At 43.6% G+C, this 19,933-nt stretch overlaps 2 protein-coding genes across 3 annotated transcripts; one reads left to right on the top strand and one right to left on the bottom strand.

Moving 5' to 3' along the window:
• Positions 1-1,910: 1,910 nt before the first annotated feature.
• Positions 1,911-7,377, top strand: LOC125294851 (UDP-glucuronosyltransferase 3A1-like). 2 transcript variants are annotated; one of them, XM_048243889.1, is made up of 8 exons: positions 1,911-2,336; positions 4,197-4,253; positions 4,452-4,553; positions 4,677-4,797; positions 4,960-5,488; positions 5,903-6,134; positions 6,430-6,649; positions 6,954-7,377. In XM_048243889.1, the coding sequence occupies exons 1-8, from the start codon at positions 2,231-2,233 to the stop codon at positions 7,216-7,218; spliced, it is 1,632 nt and encodes a 543-aa protein (XP_048099846.1). In that variant the 5' UTR covers positions 1,911-2,230; the 3' UTR covers positions 7,219-7,377. The 2 variants fall into 2 exon arrangements, with proteins under 2 accessions (XP_048099846.1, XP_048099845.1); XM_048243888.1 differs by lacking the exon at positions 1,911-2,336 and having other exon boundaries at positions 3,856-4,253.
• Positions 7,378-9,210: 1,833 nt separating this feature from the next.
• On the bottom strand, positions 9,211-19,378 carry lmbrd2a (LMBR1 domain containing 2a). Its single transcript, XM_048244189.1, has 18 exons — positions 19,236-19,378; positions 18,509-18,743; positions 18,317-18,423; positions 18,063-18,161; positions 17,553-17,720; positions 15,277-15,487; positions 14,916-14,990; positions 14,685-14,798; positions 14,241-14,424; positions 13,147-13,328; positions 12,719-12,852; positions 12,521-12,626; positions 12,266-12,363; positions 11,934-12,037; positions 11,542-11,588; positions 11,312-11,420; positions 11,072-11,177; positions 9,211-10,867 (listed from the first exon to the last, which is right to left on the bottom strand). The coding sequence occupies exons 2-18, from the start codon at positions 18,680-18,682 to the stop codon at positions 10,804-10,806; spliced, it is 2,082 nt and encodes a 693-aa protein (XP_048100146.1). The 5' UTR covers positions 18,683-18,743; positions 19,236-19,378; the 3' UTR covers positions 9,211-10,803.
• Positions 19,379-19,933: the final 555 nt, after the last annotated feature.

Below are 19,933 nucleotides of genomic sequence, written 5' to 3' on the forward strand. Positions count from 1 at the left end.
CAGTATCTCTCCCAATGTTCAGGATTGAAGGAAATGCATTGTGAATTCACTGTGACTCTACAGCCCAGTCGTACACTCTTTCCAAGAATGATCTGGAAATAATTTGCTCTCTTGAGAGTCACCTGTAGTAATGATGCATGCGAGTCAGATGTGCATCATCGGCCCTTGACGCTGATGTGTTTTATATTGCCTAGAGGCAAGACAGGCAACAGCCTCTCGTCTATTTTTGTCTGAGCTGGGAGGCCTTCTGCGCCATCTCTAATTGTCCAAGATGGAAGTTTACAAAGCAAAAACACACATCTACTCAGAGGAGAGACAGTGAAGTGGGCTCAGTAGTGCCCAGTCATTTGAATAACCTTCATATGATATATTTCATTCAGAACAGGCTTCTTGCAGCTGACAATCCATTTGTTGGTTATCTCATATACTGTAAGGACAGATACTAAAATGTTTGTGATAAATAGAAACTTTGACAGTTTTGGTCCAAGGAATTATGGACTGGTCTTGTGTAGTGCCAATCTCTCTGCTCCTGTGGTCGTACAACCATTATACAGCTTTAGTGTGGACTTTGCCTTCTCAGCCTCTCAAAAATAAAAACAAGTGTAAGGAGAATTATTTATTTGTGTCTGTTTATTGTTCGGAAGTATTAAACGTTTACAAGTTTACCAAGATGGAGTAAAAGAGACCTCAAATGACGCAATACTGACCATCTTAATAGCTTTCCTGACTCTTACTCTTACTGTATAAATGCCACTATAGTTGTAACTGTCCAGCTCCCAGTAAAATGAGTGGGCCATTAAAGCTTCCCAGAGCTCCAGTGAGGAGACTCCGCGCGCCCCTCTCTCCTAATGACTTCACATACTTTTTTGATAGGACACAAAGACGCTTTTGTCCAGGAAATTAACATGTCAAGCATGACTCAGTGCCAACTGCCAATCGGCTCACTCGGAACCATATCACTCGCGAGCATGGTAGGGATTGTTATGGTAACTTTACTTGTTTTCCAGTCTATGAACAGCATCAATGCGACTTCATAATTTGAACTGAATGCATCATTTAATACGGATAGACACTATTGATTGACATAATGCGTCTGCCACTGCTGAATCACATAATTAAAGTAAAAGCTTTCCACAGTCCTATACACGCTCTTTGAAAAGCTCTCTACTTTGAAAAGCTGCACTAACACTAACTCTAGGCCCTAGCACATTTCAGTATGTTATGAAAGGTAGGCCTAAATGTTTTTTTGTTTTTTTTTGTATGAGCTAAAATATCTATGGGTCAGATTGGAGGAAAACTAAATTTCATTTTTGTCTAATTTCAACTAAATTGTTCAGTGATAAAGTTATCTTGTTTATAATTGGAAAATATGAACACAATAAATAAATATCGAAAGAAAAACTTTTAGATCATAAAGAATGACCAGAGCACACACTGGATGGTGAACTGGATGGTGAACATCAGTTAGAGATCGCTGATGCCCTGATACAGTTTAACAGCCCCTGTCCTAACAAAATCACTGGCAACAGATATAATTGATCTAAGTCCCAACTTATGCCAGTGTCTGCCATGACTCTGCCATCATTAGTTGGTTTCTGTGGTAATTACGGCAGTGATTTGATTAGCAAACGCAAACAAACAAAGATGGAGAATGCCGATGAGTATGCAAAGTGCACTGATATAGATGCTGTGTGTATATATTTGAAGGATTATTTAGCATTCATTTTAAATACATAAAATCATCTCTGTATGTTGCTCTTTAAAGTAATCTGATATTAGTTTTGGATGACTATTTTAGTGTTATTTTAGCCAGGTTAATGTTGGATAATTTGTTATCTATATATTTTATAGCATATGATATACCATATTTTAATCTGTGACAGATTTGTTTCCTATTTTGTGTTGCGTTAAGCACTATCTAACAGGAGACAGTATGGCCACCACCTTTTTCAAACTTACTGATGCAAATCCACCTCCTCATCCTCTTGGCAGAGGATTGAGCCTATTGCCTATTATTCAGTTATGGAGACCAATGCGCCGCCCATCAGTCCCCTAATGATGACCGTTTCTCTCAGATCTCAGATGTTGGAGCTGTTTCTACTGTGGTTGTGCCAGCTATGGCCGAGTCCAGTTTGAATTCTTTTCCAGGTTTTAGTCTGTTTGGAGAGTTTATGTTTCAAGAGACGAGCCCACGCGCGTACGCATCCAGAAGTGCCAATGTGGGGAAAGGATGAATGTTGCTGCTGGGATCTGCGGATGTCAGCTTTGCGTGAAAAAATTTGTGAAGAAAGGCATTTATGGAAAGGCTGAAGATGCTGCAGAGTTGCAGGCTTATGGTGAGCTCCTGGTCAGCCATGACGTGTGATCTACAAGTGTCTTTCAGTGAAGAATGTGACCCTCAGATGGGTATATACGTATAGTTTAGTAGATTAAATACATCACTTGATCTTCAGTAAAATGCGTTATACAGTGCAGACATACAGGACATGAAAATGGGATTGTGCTATTAATCAGAGGCGGACAGAGTACACAGCTTCATTACTTGAGTAAAAGTACAGATACCCCTTGCTAAATTTTACTCAAGTACAAGTAAAAGTACAACAGTCAGATGTTTACTTAAGTAAAAGTACTGAAGTACTTGTTTTTAAAAGTACTTGAGTATCAAGAGTACAAGAGTAGCCTTCATTTTTTAAATATTGCATTAGTACTGCCACAGTGCTTACATTTATGTACAAAAACGTCCTACATGGAGTTATGAAAAATGTTAATGTACCTTGGAGAATGTAAAAGGAATTGAAAGTAAAAATCAAGTCATTTTCATCTTTTTACCATGTTGCCAGGGATGGGCAGTATTTCTAATACATGTATTTAAAATACATATTTCAAATACAAAATACTATTTTGTAATTGAAATACTTGAAGCGAAAACTATCATTAACTTGTTCAGAAAATTGAAATAGTCTGGCGAGGTGGGACCACGGGTTAGCACATTCCCGGGATGGACCTGCTGCGTCTTCATCCATTGTTTCGTCCATGGTTTCGTCTCTTATCTAAATCTGACCATGGAGTTGACTTTGGCGGAAAGCTGAAGGTGATTGCTGATAGGCTGTCCCAATCAGTGGTGCCTGCACAATCCAATCACGTTTGAGAGGGAAACAACAAATTGAGGGTTTCCGAGATTTTTCTTTTAGAAGAAGTAACGGGTACTCACGGTTATGGATAGAAATGTAGTGGAGTAAAGAGTACAATATTGGCCTCAAGTACTGTACTCAAGTAAATGTACTCCGTTACTGTCCGGCTTTGCTATTAATGTAGTGTTCCGTACATTTAGGCAAAATCTAAGACATATCTGAAAGCATGTACAATTTAGACTATTAAAGCACACATGCATTCTTTTGTGTGCATGATATCCATGAGTGACTGCAATACAGGCGCTTGTGTCTGAAGGTAGCGCGGGACGTATGTACTTCTGAGAACATCAGAGAGCTGCTGTATCTTCTGGACATCTACCAGTTAGTGTGGGCATTTTTTTCTTAAAAGTCTGTAGAAGATAATGCACACATTGCAACAACTGACATAGGGCAGATGGAATTTGAGAGGAATTTTTACCTTTTTTTTGTTACATTTGTGTAGTTATTACTGAAATCAAATTAAGTTGCTTAATGAGGTGTTCTAAAAAAAAGATTAATAAGACTCAAATAAATGATGCATTTTGACCTGAAATGCTACAATTTGACCTGAACCAATTGCTACTTCTCTGATAATAGCCTGAAAACATTAGGTAAAACTTTCCTCTATATCTTTTATAAAGGCTCATGATACAGTTTTGTGTCTTGTGCTACATATATTACATGATGGTCACTTTCAGACCAAAACGCACAGAACTAACTGAAATTGCGCCGTCCTTTGCCTCCATTGTCTTACTCGGTTATGCAAGGGAATGAAAGGGGGTTGGGAATGTGTCTCTTGCTCTCTCTCTCTCTCTCTCTCTCTCTCTCTCTCTCTCTCTCTCTCTCTCTCTCTCCCTCTTTCTCCCTCTCTGTTGCCCCGACTCTTTGTCCACAGACCTTTGGGTGTACTAATCCAGCCAAAAGACTTCATCCCCAGACAGACTTCAGGCACCATCTTATGCACGGCCCCTACCAGGCAGCACTGGAGATTTGACATGGCGAATGTGTTTGTGATCCTCTTTCTAGTTCTGGACTGGCTCGTCCTCCTGCAGAGCGCCAAGATCCTCACAGTCTGTTTGATTGGTAAGTACCTCAGTAAGGGCTAAGTGTTTTGGCTGGGGACTGTTTTGTGGTTTGGTGGTTCCGCAGTAAGTGGTGTGTGTTTAAGTGTTTTGAGCTTGGCCAGTTCCAAGTGAGCGAAGATGTAAACGTACTGTAGAGGTGACCGCTGCTGGAACATTTATTCCGAGGCTGTGAGAGATGGTTGGTTTTGCCTTGCAGGGGGCAGCCATTACATGCTCATGGATGAGGTCTCGCACTCTTTCCACCAAAGTGGCCACAGCGTACGGATGCTGCTTCAGCTGGGCAATCCGGTCATTAAAGGTGAGCTTGGCAGAAGATGGGAAACTTCACTCACCTGTTGTTCCACTTTTGTTCTTCTTCTATGGTTGTGATGAAGCTGACAGTAGCAGTTGGTCAACAGTGGAACACATATTGTCATTTTAGGACTTGAGTATGCTGGACGCCCAAACAGCTATGAATTAACCACCTGGTCACCTGGTGAGAATTACATTGAAGAATACAATGGATGGTTCTTTGTGCAGCAAAAAGAGTTTCTTCTTGGCAGGTGAAGCTGTTTGTGGTATTATTCATTTGTATTTTTGTTTAGAAACTAGAAGATTTCACGTTAGTGATGTTAATAAGTGGGCTACAAACAGAGGTTGAGATACTAGCGAAGATGGCATGATATGAGATGCTCATTTGTCTTCATTTATGAACTTGCACACAGGAGTAACTTTAGTGGCTTCTTGAACTTCATGGGACACCTGGCCTACCACTGCGATCTCATTTTGAGTGACTCTGAGCTGATGGACTTGCTGCGGAGGGAATCTTTTGATATGGCCATACTGGACGCCTTCAACCCCTGCTCCTTCCTGCTGGCCCACTTCCTGGGCCTGCGCTACGTGGCGTTCTATCCCGGGTCCCTCAACGGACCCCTCTCCGTCGGCCTGCCCAGCCCCCTGTCCCACGTGCCGGTCTTCAACTCTGAGCTGTCTGACCGGATGGGGCTTTTCGGCCGTCTCAAGAATGTCGTGTTTTCCCTGGTATCCCCCATCGCGGAGCAGCTGATCCATCAGAGGTTCCAGCACGTGGCGGAGCGCCACTTCCTCTCGCCGCCGGCCATGTCCGAGCTGTACAGCCGAGCGGAGCTGTGGGCCTTTAACACAGACTTCTCCCTGGAGTTCCCACAGCCACTGATGCCCTACACCGTGTGTGTGGGGGGACTGCTGTCCAAACCCGCCAGGCCACTGTCTCAGGTGCCCAGTCCCCAACAACAAATCAGTAGGGTAAAACTAACCTGTCTCACGACAGTCTAACCCAGCTCACGTTCCCTATTAGTGCGTGAACAATCCAACACTTGGTGAATTCTGCTTCACAATGATAAGAAGAGCCGACATTGAAGGGTCAAAAAACGACTTTGCAGCCACAAGCCAGTTATCCCCAGAGAGATAGACTTCACTGGACACAACACATGCCCTCCACATAATGCACTCTCCTCCCTCCAGAACTAGGATCTAATGAATATCTTAAAAGGGGCCAGCATCAGCCTTAGTAGGGCTGTCACAGATAAATACTTAGTACACACATTTCTACTTGTCTATGTCTTCCACAATTGCATATCGGCTAATTGAATTTGAGGAAATGTTGAAAAAAAAGTTTTTTTTTTGCAGGACCTGGAGGACTTCATTGGTCAGTATCCAGAGGAGGGGTTCATAGTGGTCACCCTGGGCTCCATGGTGTCCTCTGTCCCTCTGGAGGAGCTGCTGAGGGAGATGAACGCAGGCTTCGCCCAAATCCCCCAGGGCGTCGTCTGGAGGTACCACCCGCTGCGATGGCCACCCCACATTCAACCTGCACCCAATGTAAAACTGGTGGACTGGCTGCCTCAGAACGACCTGCTAGGTACCAGTGTGGTCAAAAATACTGAAAAAACATCATTGCTTATTATGTCTTATCTGTATGTAACATGTCTGTAAATAATATGTACATGGTGTTGCCTGTATATATTGTGCACATTTCCTATATACTGTATATATCATCATTGTCTATGTATTGTCTGTACTGATAGAGTGACTCCAAATGGCCAGAAACAAATGTGTTATTATTATTATTATATATGTGTGACCATACCTGGCCAGTGAAATCTGATTCTGATCCTGGCTGTATTGGAGTTCCATTTGCCTTTTTCTTTCCTCAGGGCATCCCAAGGTGCGTCTCCTGGTCACTCATGGAGGTCAGAATAGCCTCCTGCAGGCCGTGTACCACGCTGTTCCGGTGTTAGGCGTGCCTCTCTTCGGCGACCAGTTTGATAACCTTGTGCGAGTGGAAGCCAAAGGCCTGGGGTTAGCGGTCAAACCCACAGATATCCAGAGAGATGTCCTCAGTGGCACAGTGACCACACTCATAACAGACCCAAGGTAAAGAGGCTAACATGATGACGCAATGATGTTGTCAAGGCTAAAAAAGGCTATACTTGTTGTGTTCTCCCTCCACAGGTTCTAGGAAAAACTGAGGCCGAATACTTCATGGTTTAATAGTCCTTGTTATTTTTTTTATCAAGGTCCATGTTATTTTTTAACAACTATGTCATCTACTATATACACTAACATAAAGAGTTGAACAGACTTGTTCTTGGGTAGAAGCTGTCTTTTTGCTTTTGTCAGTGTATTGTGTTGCTATCAACGTGTCATCTCCCTGACCCACTCCTGTGTCCCCCTGCAGGTATAAAGCCTCCGCTGAGTCTCTCAGTCGGATCCACCGGTCACTCCCGCACCCCCCGGGCCAGCGGCTGGTGCTGTGGGTGGAGCACGTGATGCAGAGTGGCGGTGGGTCTCACCTGTGGCCCTTCTCCCTCCAGCAGCCCTGGTACCAGCGCTGCCTGCTGGACGTGGCTCTCCTCGTTGCCCTGGTGACGCTCGGACTGGTGAACTTGGGAGTAGCGGCCTTTCAGAGCTACGAGGGGCGAAGCAAACTTAAACCGGACTGATGTAGGACTGGTGCATGTGCAGGGGTTTGTTTTGGATAATGCTGTGAAACCGACATACAGAGACTTGGATGGTTTGATGGATTGAAGTAATGCTTTTATATTCTTTCATATATTGCTGCAGTGGACCAGATGAGTTAATTAAATGGATGACACACTGAATATCTGCAAGAGGTTTTGTTTTTATCAGCATGCTTGCTTATCATAAACATTTCAATTATCACAATTGGCCATCGACCAAGTGAAATCCGGTTTCTGTTTTTTCCTGTCATAAAAAAAAACTGTCCTTTCCTTAGAAGAATGATTAGAGTTGACGCTCCTCCAAGCTGATCTGAAATCTTTCTGTCTTCATGCGAATTTTGAGCATCCTGTTTTTCTCTGAGCCTGTCTTCAGCTCAGTCTGGGTGACTCTATTATGGCTGTAAACAGGGCCTTTTAAAAATAGATTCTGGCAAAGCTGCACTTGTACACAAATGTCACATTTAGTGTTGTGTATCCAGTGGACACGGTAGGAGATAAATTAATTGGATCATCTGATAATTGGTCCTTTGATTGATGCAGCCAGTTATAATCTGGAGTGACAATCAAATAATGACTCAAAGGCTGATATGCTCTACTGCAGGCGTGAAGGAGTTTTTTTCCCACACAAGTACAAACGAGGAAATAGCGCCTGGAGCCACATACCCAATTGGCTGCTCTACAATTATTGGATTTGGTTGACCAGTGTGGAGGGTTGGCCTGGACGTTTCACTTCTCTCCACCCACTCTCCCTGGCAGGTTTTGGGAAGCCCACTTTAGGCCTTGTGTGTGTGTGTGTGTGTTGGGGGGTGCGGGGGGAGGGGTGCAGTGGATGTTTAGGGTGGCACTTGACTGATGTTTCCTCCAAACTGACGGCTGTCCTGATTGCTTGTGTCACTCAGCCTCCCCTGGTTCCTGCTCCTCAGCAGTGCTACTTTGTGCAGCGCTGACCCGACGCCGATCCGCAAATGAGGCCCGCACCGTCATGCCTCACTGCCAGTCACCCCTGCTCACCCCTCCAGCCCCAGCAGCCCTCCCCCAGCCAGGCCCCCAGAGCCGGCCCATGGCTGGATGGATGGAGTCAGCCCTATTGAAGATGGGCTCTGTCCCTCTCCCCCTCCTTCTCTCCCTCCCTCTCTGTTCCCTGGCCTTCATTGAGTGCTCAGGGCAGGGAAGGCAGGGGCCACCGGAGTGGGTGGGTCGGAGTCTCCACTAGTGGGCTTCGTGTGGTGATCACCAGCACCACCACCTGCAATACTGTCAGTCTCCTCCCAGACCCATTTGCCGCCCAAACACACACAACCCCTCCTCCCCACCCCTCCTTGGCGTCACCGCCTAGACAAAAGAGTATCCGTCTTCCGTGAACCGTAACTGTACTGCCCCTTCGCGTGACAAGAGAGCTTCCCTCCACTCTACATCTGTGTGCTGATCGGGGTTGAAAATATAAATCAGGGAGAATAATAAGCAATTAGAGTAGTGTGGGTTGGTGGGAGGTTATGCGTAGATCCAGGTGCCGCGGTGACAAGTGTCCCCTCGCAGACAAGCGCTCTCTGTCACGCAAGCCCTGGGCCCGCTGTGTTGTGTGTGGAGCCTGAGTGGTTTTGATTGCAGGGCCTGATTAGGCTGCAAGCCTGAATGGGAATTAACGGGGCACTGAGCACTGCGCTGAGTCGCGTTAACGGCAGGCTGGCCACTTCTGCCACTGTTTCCAAAGCAGTAATTAACCCCAGCAGAGCCCGCACAGGGCCAGCCCCCCCACCCTGCACAGGTGCAGCGGGAAAACATACTCATCTTTTTCCTGGCCTTAAAGCAAATGTTCTGGCATGGTGCCAGAGAATTTTAAACCCTGTCATTCGCTCTCTCACTTGTCTATTTAAACAGCGTCTCACTCTGAGTGAAATAACATGTACACAGAAGCTGTTAAGTTTATTTTTTTTTTTATTATTATTATTATTATTATTATTATTATTTGAGGTATTGAAGAGATGGAAATAAATAAACAAATGTCACATGACACAGTAGGATTTTGTTTTGTTCAGAGGAGTTTTTAAAAAATCATAAATACCATCACGCACACTGTACACAGCATTCTTGATTTACACAAATTTCCTCAAAAAGAAAGAAAGAAAAAAAAAAAAAAAAAACCTCCAAGTCAGACCAAGTAACACATCCAATGAAAAGGGGGATGTTAATAAAAAATATACATGATATGCGAAAGGAATGAGTTTTCAAAAATAGTCTGGCCAATCTTTCACTGGACCAGTGTCTCTTTACATCCATTCTGCCACTATGAACTCAAGGCACTGGCAGTCCCCTTACAAACACAGACATAAAGCAAACATATATCACTTCTAACTGTTTTCAGATCAGATAGGCCTGTGCAGTGGGTAAGCATCACTGATTCCCCTGCTCACACCAACATGGAACTGCGGGCCAACAAACAGTTAACTGGCAGCAGCGTATACCTACAAGGAAGCAAGCTGAAGAGGAAGCATGTGCGTCAGGGGGGGACGACCCTTTTTGGGCTAAAGCTATCCCTGAGGTCAGAGGTGACACTTCTTGTTGTTGTGTTGGAAAGCCCTGTGGTGCCATGGGTAGGCTGCACCACACCAGGGGTGAAGGGTCAGGAGGTGACCGGCTCTCATACAACAATACAGAGACGTCTTCCACAGGAGGCTCACAGATACAGGGCATTTGTTTAAATACAGAAGAGGAAAAAAACAAACAAAAGGGTAACAACTAAAAGACAATGGAAGTGGAGATGATTATTTACCAAGTGGCCTCAGTTCTGACTGTTACATCTGAGCTGGAACACTAATCTTATGTATTAGCTCTACTGGTGAATAGATTAAAAGGCCTCCCTAATTTTCTATTCTACCTTAAAGGTGTAGTCTGAGACTCTAATCCAATACATATTTTTTTGTGAAATTCAGCTACGTGGTGTCCTTATGGGCTCAAAATAAGGAGATTGTATACGGTCTTGGCACTTTTGATGGAAAACACCATCTACCACCAAATTCCAGCCAATGCTTCAGGAGCACAGAAACGCTGATGATGAGATCTACATTAACTTCTGTCCACATGATAGTGCTGAAGTGCCACTTCACAATGTTCCACTACAGACTCTTTGCTAGGGGTTTTAAGCAATATTACACAATAATGTTATACACACAAAAAAAAGGGCTCTCAATTTGGGGTCTCTGCAATAGTGTTCAAAACCAGCACTTCCGTGATTCTTTAACAATTCCCTTTGCATAAAAATAGAAATTTTTTGGAAGCTAGTTCCCTTCTGAAAAAGCTTCACTCGTTCATTCGTGCAGTGAACGAAACGGGATCCACCCTATGTAATGCTGGAGCCCTCGGCTGGTTAGAACCATACACAACTGTGCAAGCCCCAAATAAATAAACACAATGACTATGAAAACACCAGGAAACAGCTCAACAAAGTCCTAAAAAGGTCCACAAGTCAGGTGACATCATGATAATTCCGTTACAATATCCTCCATTGTCCACTCGTAGGGTCAGAGTAAGAAAAGTCTGTCAGTATTGTCACTGGGATGTACGTTTCACTCAGATGTCGTCAAATATGCGACCACGAGACAATGATGTGGCTAGATAGCGCCCCCCAGTGTACCTGAGGAGAAAACATGAATAAAAACAGAATTCTAAAGTCAGGTGACATGATCCTGCTATCTTTCACTCCACACAGGGCTCAAGTCATGTGCTCAATCATGCTTCTTAATAAAGTGATTAATCAATCAATTAGTCAACTAAATAACTAATCATCCCAACGATGGATCAATCATTTATCTTTTGAGTGAAGAAATAATTCATTTACCGCCGGTCCTCGGTCTCTGTGATCTCCTCTGCGTTGAAGTCTAAAGGTTCAGCGTCTTGCAGGAGTTCAGTCTGGTCACTCCGGTCTCTCCTGGACAGTGGAGCAACTGTAGGGAGAGGAAGGGAGATGCTCCAGTCAGCACCCACTCCAGCTTTCCGTTCTCTCACATGGAGGAATAATGCTACCTGGTGCTCCGGTCAACTCCACGCTGACAAGCTCTCGAGCTGTGGTTCTACTCACATGCACTGCTGTTCATAACTGACTCGTTGTTCTCCTTCAGTTCCGAATACGTGTTCCGATTCCGGCTGGCATACTTTTCTCGTGGGTCTCCGTACCGTTCCCTCCATTCCTGGAAAAAAACAGAACCAGAACAAAGATCTCAGTGAACCAGTCCTGGACCCTCACGCTAGATGTTGTAGGCTGTGTTTGGTGTTTTGCTCGTGGTTCTAATAGTTCTGGAGTACACATACTCTCCTACGGTTCTCCCCATCCTCTGTTCTCTGACGCTTCCTCCTCTCTGCAAACACAGAACACAGAACACAGAACACAGAAAAGAGGTCAACTTACATACTGCCTCTAAAAAGACATAGACAGAAAAACGGAATAGAAGGCTGATTCTATACATAGAATGGAACAACTCTGATATAAATAATGCACATTTTAATTACAGGCCAACCAGATGCATTCCATGGATTGGGTTACACTGTTATTTAGCCCCATATGAAGAGTACATGAAATTTGACTGGTAGGAGGCCTATCCTTTCTAAATTCCTCATTTAACACAGCTTATTTAAATGTCATTTCATCTGTTTAAAAAGATTCAAACTTTATACTGTAAGTAAGATGTAGGAGATGTGGTCACCTCTCTTGATGAGTTCTCTGCCCTCATCCACCAGGTCTGTGGTCATGTTGCTCTCGCCCATGAACTGCTGGAAGCCCAGCATATTCAGACAGCGTGTTCCAAGGCTGCAGATAGAAGAGACAAAACAAACACAATATTGACGTCACACAACATGACAAGTGTGCGGTTCAATCAGAACATAAAAGAACTACTATGTTTTACTCCACCCAGGCACTGATTGGGTGGATTTTATGTCTGTTGTTTCGCAATTTGGTTCCCACTCCTGCTCTCTTTCTCTTTCTGACCACAGATTGGTTAGTGGTGGACAGAGTGTGGACAGACGGGTTATTCACCTGTAGTAGGTCGCAATGCAGAGCAGCAGGATGAGCATGGGGTAGTAGATGTAGAACCCTTTAGCGATGAACGAGAGAACCTTCATGGATCCCATAATCTAAGGATGACAGTGCACAAACACACACCCACACACATAAGCATCAAGAATGCTTGAATCTGTGATTAAAGGGCACCATCCATTGTTTGGTTTAAAGTAGTAAACGGGTTTCACTCATTTGTAGTAAACAGGTTTCACCAGTTGCGTAGTAACTCACAGTAGTGTAGGCGGTCTGCTCTCTTTGCTGGCCAGAGATGGTGGAGTCCATGTGGATCAGACCCAGGAAGTTCAGACAGAGGGGTGGAGTCAGTCGGCAGAACAACCTACAGACAGAGTTAGCGTTGACTTGCGGCTGCACAGCACATTAAAACACAGTGCATGCTACATTATTCCATCACTGATACTGTTGACATACATGCCGCTAAACTGCAGGCTGTAGGCATCCGTCTGATGGTGCGGGGCCAGGTAGTAGTAGTTGAAGACTCTGATGCGGAACACGGTGGAGTACACGCAGTAGCACAGGTAAAATATGGTGAAGAAGCACGCCATCTGGTGGACAAGAGCAGTCATGGCATCAGACAGTCCCAAAAACAGGAGGGTAAGGGTAGGGCATTGACGATGACTCACTCGTTACACACACTGATAGATTTCAATGACGACTTCTATCTTTAGCTCCTGCTAGAATGCAGATTCAGAAGGCTACTATACAAAATGACGTAACTAACAAAAGAACACATCAATTTTTAAACAGTAGATGATGCTTGGTGCAGTTTTCTTTCCCAAAGTGAGCTGGATAGACCAGTAACCTCGCTTCACAGTCCATCCTCCAAGGGTCCTTCTCACCTCGATATAAAAGTAGTTGTACTCCTTCTCGGCCAGCTGGATGAAGATGGCGAAGAGGGAGAGGACGGGACGGGGGCTGAAGAAGGTGCACTCGGACCAGACCACCGCCACGGAGACCAGCATCAGGAGCACGGCCAGCGCCCTGTAGAACCAGCGCCGCAGCAGACACTCCCAGTACCACTCTGTAAACAATCACCAAGACAACAACAACACAAAACACCTACATTTATTAATGCTTTCACAGAGCACAATATACATCTTATATGTATATATATCTTGCTAATACCTGACTATTTCAAGGGTCTTTTCAGGAGATTGTTAGCGCTGACTGAATGATTGAAAGGTTTGCATACACAGAAGTCCATATATCTTATTAGTCATATCAAACTGAGATTAGCAGTTAGGGAGTATAACACTCCCTTTAATAATCTAACAATGATGGTACGTGATTCATTCGGTCCTATTCCCCTTCCAATATTTAACCTCTTGATTTGAAAAAATAAACACTGGTGATGTGTCTGCTTTGTAAGATTTTAGAAAGTAATCTGAAGGGCTTGGCCAATACTCAGACATCTAGATAGACAGGTCTGAAGTCCCAGAACACAATAAAATGCCACAACTATTGGCAAAGGAGTGGAATAAAGTGGATATTGGTCTCCTTCATGGAGATAATACACAACTTTTCACACTGTGACACTTTCTAAAATGCTATGTCAGAGTTGCAGAAACATACAACAAAGACTTTGTCACTTCTCTCCTGCGTGACTGAAAGTCACATGTTCATGACATAATTTTTAGCTTAGGTATAGAGTAATGTTCACGATGGGGCCATAAAGTGAGAGTGTATGGAGCCAGTCATACAGTGCTATATCGAGTAATCCATGTCACTTCTCTCCGGTAAAGTCCACTGAACATGATGATGTCCTGTTTAATGGTCTAACTCCACAATTTAGTACCACACAGTTAACTGTCTTTACTCTTTCCATATGTTTTCAGGAGTAGTTTTCTGACCTATACAAGATGCTTCCAAACAAGGGTTTCCTACCAGGGTTAAAGTTGACCATGTTTCCTCTGACCTAACATACCATACATACCTATGGTGGGTGTATAGAGGACTCTGCTAAGCCACCCGGGTGGCTCTGAGGAGGGGAAGCTGTGCACAAACTGGTGGGCGGCACTGGTCTCATTCTTAGCCACGTCCTCCAGGTGAAAGGCCTCCTCCAGCAGCGCCTGCCACTGCACCTGGGTGCGGTTGTGCCGCTGCACTGCATAGATAACCTGGGGGGGTGATGGAGAAAACGCTTTAGCGGGTCACACAAACAATGTCCATCGTGTTTATGACCACATGAGTGACACGGTCGTGATTGATGAAGCCGTGTTCTGGTTCAGACCTGATAAGCGTAATGCTGTTTACTGATATGCTTAGCCTCCAGCAGCTTTATTGAATCTTGAAGGCCTTAATTAAATCCCAACTGAATGTCATTTGCCAGGCCAGGGAGCTAAGCAAACACGCCTTGAGAACTGAGCAGCTGCTGTACCTGTTTGTGCAGCTTCACCAGGCTCTTTTTACTGGGACACGGGTTACGGTTCTCATCAAAGTCCTCGTAGTCATCCATGTTCCTGCCCATTTTCTCCTGGTACTCAGTAGGGCTCTATAATAGAAGGGGATCATGAGTTCACTCTACAGCCATACCAATCACTGGCAGAATGGTCGCTGCAATATTGTTTTATTACTTGGTAAATATACTTCTTTCCCATGTTGACCTTACCTTTCTTAAAACTGTGTCAATGCACTTCCTAAGAGGGTGGTTATATTTGATTGCCTCACTGGCATTCCTCACATCCTGGAGAGTGGAGATATGATTGTGATGTCATGTATATTTATAAAGTTAGGAGCAAATACTGTCAAATTATGCATTACGACAAATCTGGCTGGCTGGACACAAACAATCCATAATCATCATTGTATCATAGGAGCTCATCTGTCCCAATTTTTATATAAGGCTTTCCAAACTACTGCAGGAAGTTCCAATGAATTAAATGGTTCATTCCAACGTTTGGAGGAAATGTGAGGTATTCAGTGAAATGGCTGCACTATTTTGCCAGTTGAGATCCATTAACCTCCCTCACCTCCATGACGTCCTCCAGATTCTCCTCGGCGTCGGCCTTCTCCGTCATCAGCTTGGAGGCCTTGAAGTAGGTCTTGGCTAGCAGGTGACCGTGACAGGAGGCATTCCAGTAAGAGCGCGGGATCTCCACCAAGCCATAGCCCAGCAACAACACCAGCAGGAACAAGCCCCAGGTGTTGGCTGCTGTAATACCGATGACTTGCAGCTGAGTCCTGGACAGACACACCCAAGTAGACACACAATCAGGCACCAGTCTCAACACTGCACATAAACTAGATGTACCGCAGAGCGGTACAAAATATGACCGCCGCCCAGTCCAGCACATTTTTTCGACAAAAAGAAATCACGCTGAAAAGCCTATTTGATTCTAACTGTCTCACTGAATTGCATTATCCACACTCAATTCTCACTGGTATCTGCTAGACAACAAGTACCAAAACATGATTAGTTCATAGATTTCACATGTAAAATTCATTTTATACAACCCCACCTCCATCTTGCCTGTTCATAATTCTGAGAAATTCTTGATTGTTTGTGTTATGTTTATGTTATGTGTGTGGGTGTGTGTGTGTGTGTGTGTGAGTGTGAGTGTGAGTGTGAGTGTGAGTGTGAGTGTGTGTGTGAGTGTGAGTGTGTGTTTGAGTGTGCGTGTGCGCCTGCATGCAAGCATACATACGTCTACTGTGTGAGTATGTGTCATACGTATGATTACTGTGAATGTATGTGTGTGTGTGTGTGTGTATCTGTTTGTGCACATGTGTGCACATGAAATGGGTTAACATGAGCCCTGGAGGCAAACATACGGAAAAAAATGGTCATCCTAGGCCCTACAGTTCTCAAGATATTCACAGAGAACTGTGTCTGCCCTACCCTCCTTTCGGGGGGTCCAGTCCAGCGGGGGGGCTACAGATCAAAACGAAAAATGACATGCTATCCATGTGGGGGTACATGCCCACCAAGTTTTGTGTACCCCGGTCTTTCAGTGTCCCGGGAATCCTTGTTGGTGTACGTCACTAAATGTACACATAAATTATTTTATTGTAAGGCCCCCCATGAACGAAAAGTACACAAAACTTGGCATGCATTCGAGGGCGCCATAATGATCCTACACTTTTAATTTCGTGCAGTTTTGACCTTGTCAGCCAGAGATATTGTGATGAAAACACCTAATTTTTTTGCTTTTTAATTTTTTTAACTAGGTGGCTATACATGAAATAAGTGGTAATGGGATGGGTTGACATGCCCCCTTAGACCAACATACATAAAAAGGTGGACCTCCTAGGCCATACGGTTCTCGAGATATTCACAGAAAACTGTCTCCGCCACCTACAGGCCAGTTGGTGTATAGTAACATAAATTAATTTATTGTGTGGCCCCCATGAACGGAATTCCACAAAACTTGGCGTGCATACAGAGGGTGTCATAATGATCCTACACTTCCAATTTCGTTGCAGTTTTGACTATGTTAGGTCACAGATACCTTCAATTACAACACCTCATTTTTACTTTTTGTGTTTAACTAGGTGGCGCTATACATGAAATGATTGGTTATGGAATGGGTTGACATGGCCCCTTGAGATCAACATATAAAAAAAAAATGGTCCTCCTAAACCCTACCGTTTTCGAGATATTCACAGAAAACTGTGTCTGCCCTACCCTCCTTTCGGGGGGTCCAGTCCAGCGGGGTGGCTACAGATCCAAACAAAAACGATGGTTCCATGCTATCCATGTGGGGTTACATGCCCACCAAGTTTCGTGTACCCCGGTCTTTCAGTGTCCCGGGAATCATTGACGGAAATTTGGGCATGCGAAAAAGAAAAAAAAAAGAAAAAAAAAAATTCTGACTAAACCTATATGACCGCCGCTTCGCTGCGTGGCGGTCATAATAATGTGATTGGACTGTGAACTGGTAATCTGGTATCCATTTGACATTTTGGAGCCATGAGATCACAAAGTCGTACATAATAGTGGGGATTTTGTGAACAACATGTACCAATGTTAAGGTTATGATAAGATATAGAGTACTACTGCCATACAATCTCTGATGTCTTATGAACAAATGTTTACAAATGACAAAGTTCAAAAAGCCACTAATATATCGTGTAAGACAACTAGATAACTGACAGACCTTGTGTTTAGTCGTCTACAAGGTCTCACGACTATGCCTCTAGTCTGTTGGCAGTTTCTCAACCATAACTTAGACTGGAAATATCTGCCCCTTGGAGGTAATTTTCCAGGACTTGTGGGACAAAAGTGTGGAAGCAGTGAAATGCTCACCATGAGAGATTGAGCTTGGGGCTCACGGCCACGTAGATGAGCAGCGAGCAGAAGATGAGCAGGTAGGTGCCGTAGTAGATGGCGTTTTCAATCAGAGCAGTCTTCACCTTCCCCGAGATGGAGAAGCCTCCAGAGCGTGCATACGACTGCATAAACGGGATGAGCAACCTGCAAACAAAGAGGATGCATGATGAACTTTTTTACAACCAGACCCAGAAAGAAAAACTCTAAAGGATTATAGTCACTTACCTCGATACACACATATCATATAACCTACATTGTAAAAACAGCACTCAGTGATGCACTTTTTTTTTTTATTGTACTTTACCTTCTAAATTGTTTTAAATGTTTCTAGAATTGTTGAGAGAATTGTTTTAAAAAGCTTTAAATTGTTTACCATGTTGTAAGCCGCTTTGGCTAAAAAGGTGTCAGCCAAATGTAATGTCATGTAATGTAATATTAAAGAACAGCCAATGATTGATTAATGTCATGATACAGTGTGTTTCTTACCATGTCAAAAACTGTGAGGTCCAGTATACTACTCGCCAGAACACAGGTAGAATTCCATCAGGTATGTAGCTCCAAGGCTTATGACAGACCTTTTTTGTACTGTAGTATATGGCATGGAGAAAAGTATGGACTTTACACAACACAGTCTATCTGACCTTGTTTAATTAACCAACAGCCTGAAATAACAGCAGCTTTGTTCAGATCAAGAAAATATGACATTAGTTGAATGCATGAAAGGAGGCGGTTAAAAGGACCTTGTCGTTGGAGAAATAGAAGAATTTGTCGACTGATTTGAGTATTCTGTTGGTAAAACGGCAGCCTTTTCCTTGTTGCTATTAATCTTGCATTGGTTATAAATACTCTGCAATAAGAAACACATAGGAGGTGTCAATGTACGATAAAGATAAAGTCTTGTGTGTGTCAAGGTGTGGAATGTGTCAACTCACCGTGCTGACATCCAGCGGCAGGATGAAAACGATCAAGAAGCAAAGGAACCAGGCAAGAAGAGTTGCAAACAAGACCATGCGATGCTGCTTGCGAAAGTCTCCATAGCGGTGTAGAAGGAACAGTGCCAGGAAAAACACCACCACAATCTCGATGCCCAGGGCCACACCACTCATTCTGACAGATGAAGTGTGTGTCCAAACACACCAAATTGAGCTAAGCCATCACTCAACACACCTTATCGGAAACATGAGAGAGATGCGTCAACTGTGTTCACGTGTACAACACAATGAAATAACTAGGCAGGTTTCAAAGAGAAAATAGCTAGCTCAGGGAGAGAAGAGAAAATAGCTAGCTCAGGGGGAAAATAAACAGAAGTAGCCTTACTGTTAACATTGACAGAAAAAAGAGCTCGAATGAGGAGTCGACGGGGATATCGTTTTACCCCATAAAAGTACCCAAACAAATGTACTAGTGTGGAATTACCCACACTTAGGTATACCCATTACCAACAATTCTTACATTGCAGAGTAAACGTCTAAAAATCATATCTAAGCGACATTAGCCAACTGTCTGCTTGGTTGGTTGTCTGACACACAACGCTTGCCTTGTGAAAGCAACACATTTATGTTAACATTAGCTAGTGCTAGCTCCAGTAACGTTACTGAGATGGAATCTATTCAAAAGCTTCTCTTGGCAAAATATTAAAATAGACAAATGAAGTCTTACATTTCTGTGTGTCTGTTACATAGACACTGGTGACAAAATCCAGACCCCATTCCTATTTCTAGATGTCATTGCGTGTCAAAAGGCAACGTACTAAGTGCTGCCTCTGAACCTTGGGAGTCTTGCGTAATCTGAAGCTGCACGTTTCCTATTTGAGCTATGTATTGTGGGATGTGTAGTACATTAATCCGACGTAGCCATATAGCTGACGCTCTGTTCCATTGTCAAATGTGTGCATGGCATGGGCTATAACTTATAGAAATATAGATTTCCTGAAAATGTTATCGGTTTTTCTACGAATCTAACTCTTTCCTTAGATGATATGCTACAATCAGGGGTGCGTAGGCAGACCTGAAGCTCCTATTCTATATTGTTTTAGCCTGTTTAGACCTATTGACTGATGATAATTTATACCCTACACAGCACTGTCAGTGATTTACAAGTAAAAAATAGTATTTTCTCATATTTAGACTAATCACTGAAAGGCAACTCAGTTCCATTAAAAGTTAATTGACCCTGCTGTTCACAATTCATTTGAACACATAGGCACATGATTATCAGTGTCATGCAAATGTATTGATTCATCCATGTATTCATTCAAGTAGTAAACATCATTTAAATAATTTTGACAAAATGAGCATAAATTGTACAGTTTATTTAGCCTATAAAGGACATTCATGTGACAACAGCCATGAAGTGTT

This window comes from Alosa alosa, chromosome 5 (genome assembly GCF_017589495.1).
Source record: "Alosa alosa isolate M-15738 ecotype Scorff River chromosome 5, AALO_Geno_1.1, whole genome shotgun sequence".
In the NCBI taxonomy this organism is placed as follows: Eukaryota; Metazoa; Chordata; class Actinopteri; order Clupeiformes; family Clupeidae; genus Alosa; species Alosa alosa.

What these genes read in the sequence shown, in the direction of transcription:
- LOC125294851 (XM_048243888.1), top strand. Translation starts at nt 3,941, where the DNA reads ATGAAAGGGGGTTGGGAATGTGTCTCTTGCTCTCTCTCTCTCTCTCTC. An exon ending in AAAGAGTTTCTTCTTGGCAG is followed by an intron (nt 4,798 to 4,959) that starts GTGAAGCTGTTT and finishes ACTTGCACACAG; the next exon opens with GAGTAACTTTAGTGGCTTCT. An exon ending in ACACTCATAACAGACCCAAG is followed by an intron (nt 6,650 to 6,953) that starts GTAAAGAGGCTA and finishes GTCCCCCTGCAG; the next exon opens with GTATAAAGCCTCCGCTGAGT.
- lmbrd2a (XM_048244189.1), bottom strand. Translation starts at nt 18,682, where the DNA reads ATGAGTGGTGTGGCCCTGGGCATCGAGATTGTGGTGGTGTTTTTCCTG. An exon ending in CCTCTATACACCCACCATAG is followed by an intron (nt 13,329 to 14,240) that starts GTATGTATGGTA and finishes GATTGTTTACAG; the next exon opens with AGTGGTACTGGGAGTGTCTG. An exon ending in AGCAGACCGCCTACACTACT is followed by an intron (nt 12,364 to 12,520) that starts GTGAGTTACTAC and finishes TGTCATCCTTAG; the next exon opens with ATTATGGGATCCATGAAGGT.